This window comes from Austrofundulus limnaeus, unplaced genomic scaffold, assembly GCF_001266775.1.
Source record: "Austrofundulus limnaeus strain Quisiro unplaced genomic scaffold, Austrofundulus_limnaeus-1.0 Scaffold584, whole genome shotgun sequence".
NCBI classification, from domain to species: domain Eukaryota; kingdom Metazoa; phylum Chordata; class Actinopteri; order Cyprinodontiformes; family Rivulidae; genus Austrofundulus; species Austrofundulus limnaeus.
Genome location: NW_013952986.1, coordinates 164,375 through 169,167, shown reverse-complemented (window position 1 = coordinate 169,167; position 4,793 = coordinate 164,375). Strand labels below are relative to the sequence as shown.

The window sequence follows — 4,793 nt, the reverse complement described above, 5'->3', positions numbered from 1 at the left end:
ATATATATTTGTGCTGATAAGCCTGAGTGGTCTATTGACTGACCTTAATATTTGTTCAAGTAATTGTTATGGGCAGGTTACAATATTAAAATTGTTTGTCATAATCATGTCTTGTGATTATTTGACAGGAGTTTTACTTTTGAACTGTAAGTGTATTTAATTTAGTTATGTTAGTTGTGATAGTTTAGATATGATGTAAATATAATAAAAATTAAACCAAGATTTAGAATAATTATCATTTTGATCCATACATTGCTAATGTCTGACTGGGCCTCGTGTCACTTTATGTTCAACAAATTGGGCCCCGAGGTCAAAAAGGTTAAGAACCTCTGGTTTAGAGGAACTAAATTTGACAGGTCTACCAAGCTAACAGTAGCTGCGTTTCCATAGCAAATGTGCGCAAAACTTTGCCGATATTCTGTTAATGAAAAAAAAAACAGTTTCGCAATTGCAGTATTTCCATTAAGTAAGAAATGCTAAAAAAAATCACGCGTGAATATGTTTGTTCTCACGATAAGTCATTACAAACATGGCGGCAATGTATCTAAACACATAGCATGTTGCTAACACGACACTAGCGCTCATCATCAGAGGAGACATCGGCGTGTTTTATCGAGGCTTTCCAGTGACAAGCCCCTTATATTTGGGAGCGGCTCCGTATGCTGTGTTTTTTGGGAAATTGTAGTCGGTGAGTTTACTACATTTTTTCACTACTTCAGTGATTTTACTACTACTTCTACTTCATGTTGTCTTCGTCGTCGTCTTTGTAGCCAGTAGAAACAGCCGGTTCTTGATCATGTGACTCCCGTGATGCGAAAAAGTTTTTCCATTGCAGTTTTGCAAAACACACCAATTTCGATACGGCCGAAAAACCACCTCTTCCTAGTGCAAAAACATTTGGTCGAAAGTTTTTTTTTTCGAAATTGACGTGTTTCCATTGAGCTAATTTATTTTTGAAATTGTAATTTGCTCATTTTCATGGTCAATGGAAACACAGCTAGTAGCTGTGTCCAAATTCAGGGGCTGCATCCTTTGAAGGTCAAATTTGTCGTCTGATTACGTCACTGCGCCACGCAGAAGCCTGTCCAAATTCTAAGACTCCTTTAATTGCGGCTCACAAATGTGTCCTCCCTTTGCTTCGATTTAAAGTGCAGGTCTGGTGCATCCTTCTCAGCCCGCCATATCCCAAGATGCACTACGTACCGACTGGAGATTTATTCATCCCTGTGGTCTTAAATCAGCTACACCCTAACGTTTTACAGCTGTTCAGGCGTCACCATCAATGTTTATTTTTAAACAAGTTATTTACAAATAGTTTTGTGGTGGTTTATGAGCACAGATGGCAGCAGCAGCAGCTAGCTGTATTACGTCTGTGTAGCCTGTTTTGGCAAAAATTAATTATTTCAGACAAAGTGAGCATGAAATGAAACAAACATTAAGCTCAGATCCAAACCGAGCAGCATCTGCCTCAGGCCTGATAATTAATAATGAACGTACTAACATAAGATGGGTTCATTTCACACTGGCTCAGAAGAAATAAGTTAAAATGATGTTATCATATAAACCGCTGCATGTTTTTCCAATAGCTTTTATTTATTCTTTTATTTTTCCTCAACTTTTCATGGTTATAGATTAACTTTAATGAACCGTGTTCAGGTTGGAATCTCCTCACCTGCAGGGGGTAGGTTCTGTCCGAGTCAAAGGCGCTTAGATCACCACATGCCAAAAAAGGAACGATGATACGGTTTGGACCCTCTATCTGGTTGAAGTCCACATCTGACAGACAGAAAGCAAAACTCAGACTGAGGAATAAATAAAATAACTTCAGCAAATGAACCGGAAAACTTTGAGTGAATTTTAATGAAACTGTCGTCTTCTTTCGTTTCTTTTTTTTTTTAATCACTTATAGCGAGTCTTGTACAAAAATATGTTTTTATGAAGGTATACACAGATTATAATACCACTGCTTTAGTAAATCACAGTCTAAATATTGTTTAAAGCAGAAAACCATTTCAAGCAGATAATCCTACATTGAAACATGTATTATTGATGACTCCATTCTGCCCTCATAGTTACCATAGGACTGGTCCAGCAGAGGGTTGGACATGTTGGGGACATAACCCTCAGGAGGTGAGTAATTCTGACACACCACAAAGGCCTCTGCAAGGAGAAACACAACATGTCTGTAGTTGAGAAAATCCTCAACACGATGTCACTGAGACACTCTGTCCTCAGCTTCCTGTGCTCCACATTCAGTGTGTTACACACCATGACACCAAACAGTCCTGTGACTACTTGTCAGCCTTCAGACAGACAGAGACTGATTACAGGACACACCTGAGTCCAACTGTGGACAGATTAGTTCTCGGGGCAATTCTTTGTTTCATTAGTTTGTACATATACTGTAATTCTGTCCACCAAAATTCAACGTCAGTGACTGATTTTCATTTGATGGTTTTAGTAACTTCTTTATTTTTATTACTTTGTCAGTTTTAAGTTGTTTAGGTGACCTTTGTGGGCATTTAATTTTTTATAAAAAGGACACAAATACATTTATCCACATCTGAATCTATAGGAAAATGTACATTTGGCTAAAAAAAAAAAAATACAATAAAGATGCAAAGTAAACACTGTAATGTTGTAACTAATTCTTCCCCCAGCCAGGGGAAATATGTTTATTTATTTATTTTACAAATTTTACAAAACGCTAGCACAATTAGAGACTATAATCTGCAGATGATTTCAATTAATCTAGTTTTTATTTGCTATGAGGCAGGAATGAAGGAGGGCATGTGATAGGGTTGAGAGGTTTGATCTTCATAGTCTTCATAGTCACATATAGTCTGTGGAAATTTTTCACCTCACGACTCATACCATCATCATTTTTAAATACCCTCACCATATTTTAATACCACCACGGTATAAAAAAATATCATCATACCGCCCAAGCCTAACACGTGATTCATTTTCTGCTGTGACAGTGGTGACTCACCGATGCTGGAGTTTCTGCTGCTGCGAGGTTTGGCACAGGTCACACAGCTGAAGAAGATCTTCAGCTGAGAGTACAGCAGCGTCACGTCTTTACCACGGAAGATCTGAGACAAGAACGACACGTTAATCTGTCACAACGTCTACGCTGCAGAAACTGCTGTTTACGCTTTGATTCGTGGCACCAAACTTAGGAAGGTTTTGAAGAAAATTTTATTCTGTTTAACACTGATTCTTAAAGGAGACCAATTATGGGTCCTAGAAATGTTTATGGTATGTCTGTGGGCTATCCAGATCATGTTCATTCAATTTAATGCACAAAATAAATTCTCAGATAATAAAATTTCTCATTTTCTATTTCTGCCTGCTCTGACTTCTGTTCAGAAGAGCTGTTTATGTTAATGAGCTCTGTTGGTAACGCCCTCCAAAAATCTGTTGACATTAACTCCGCCCTCCAAAGCCAGTGTTTAAGTTAGCATGGCTAATAATAGCAGAAGCTCCGTTGTACAACCATATGAGACCCAGAGGCAGAGTCGTGGTCCCAGCTTCTTTTTTTCTCTTCCTCCTCTGCTCTGCGCTCACTCTGCATGCTGTTACCAGAGCAGGGAGCAGCAGCGGTCAAAATACCTCAGAAACTCGAACAAATAGGCTTTAACAAGGCTTTAATAAGCTAAACAATAGAGGTACATGAGAAAACGTGTTCATAATGAATGAAAATAAATGATTAAATTGTGTCCATGCCGGTCTCAAACCCTGGTCTCCCACTCTCTGGTCCAGCACTCTACCCATTACCCTATTGGAGGCCTGTTATGAAATGAGCTGCGCATTGTACAACAACAACTGTAACGTTTTTTTATACTGAGGAGGTGGAGCCTCACCCGGGGGTTGCTAGGTGAGGGGCTGAACACAGGTTCTGGTGGGTTGTCGTACGGCTTGTGACATCCCAAAATGACGGAAGTATAAAACTTGTTGTTAATATACATTAAAAATACATTTACTTACAGTAAATATGCCCCTGGGTGCATTTTTTTGGTCCTAGGACTGTTTTTTAATATGTACATACCCAAAGTTGAGTAAAAAAAACCTTTAAAAAAGTGAATTTTGCATAATAGGTCCCCTTTAAATGCCCTACACATTCTCTTTCCTCATTGGCATATCTGAACTATTTTTGATAATCAAATGTGTAATTATGTATTTCTGATGTACTGTGATTAAGCTCTGATTAAAGAGCAGTGTGCGCTCTGTTCTGAGTGACTCGTAACATGGGTCATCTCAGTACAGGCCGTACTTTTTAAAAGAACAGATTAGTTAAAACATGCCTTACACTGAAAAAATAGAAAAACAAATAGTTATTTTACCATATTTCAGAATTCAGAACTTTTTTATGACCAAACTACTTTGCAGGAAGGGCCTTCCATATCAGTAGCTGCGTTTCCATTGCAAATGTGCGCAAAACTTTGTCGATATTCTGTAAAAGTAAAAAAAAAAAAAAGAACAGTTTCGCAACTGTGGTGTTTCCATTAAGTAAGAAATGCAATAAAGTCACGCGTGAATACGTTTGTTCTCGCAATAAGTTATTACAAACATGGCGACGATGGATGTAAACACATAACATGTTGCTAACACGACACTAGCGCTCATCATCAGAGGAGACGTTGGCGTCTTTTATCGAGGCTTTCCAGAGACAATTCCCTACTTGGGAGCGGCTATGTATGCTGTGTTTTTGGGAAATTGTAGTCAGTGAGTTTACTATTTTATACTACTTCTGTGATATTACTACTACTTCTACTTCCTGTTATCTTCTT

At 38.3% G+C, this 4,793-nt stretch overlaps 1 protein-coding gene across 1 annotated transcript in view; it reads right to left on the bottom strand.

Annotated features, from left to right (window-relative positions):
* Positions 1-4,793, bottom strand: part of ftsj1 (FtsJ RNA 2'-O-methyltransferase 1) — a 20,043-nt gene that overhangs the window by 1,865 nt on the left and 13,385 nt on the right. The window contains exons 8-10 of the mRNA XM_014026715.1: positions 2,993-3,095; positions 2,077-2,160; positions 1,673-1,776 (exon numbers count right to left, since the gene is read on the bottom strand). Coding sequence (XP_013882169.1) covers positions 1,673-1,776; positions 2,077-2,160; positions 2,993-3,095 — 291 coding nt within the window. The remainder of the gene's footprint in view (positions 1-1,672; positions 1,777-2,076; positions 2,161-2,992; positions 3,096-4,793) is intronic.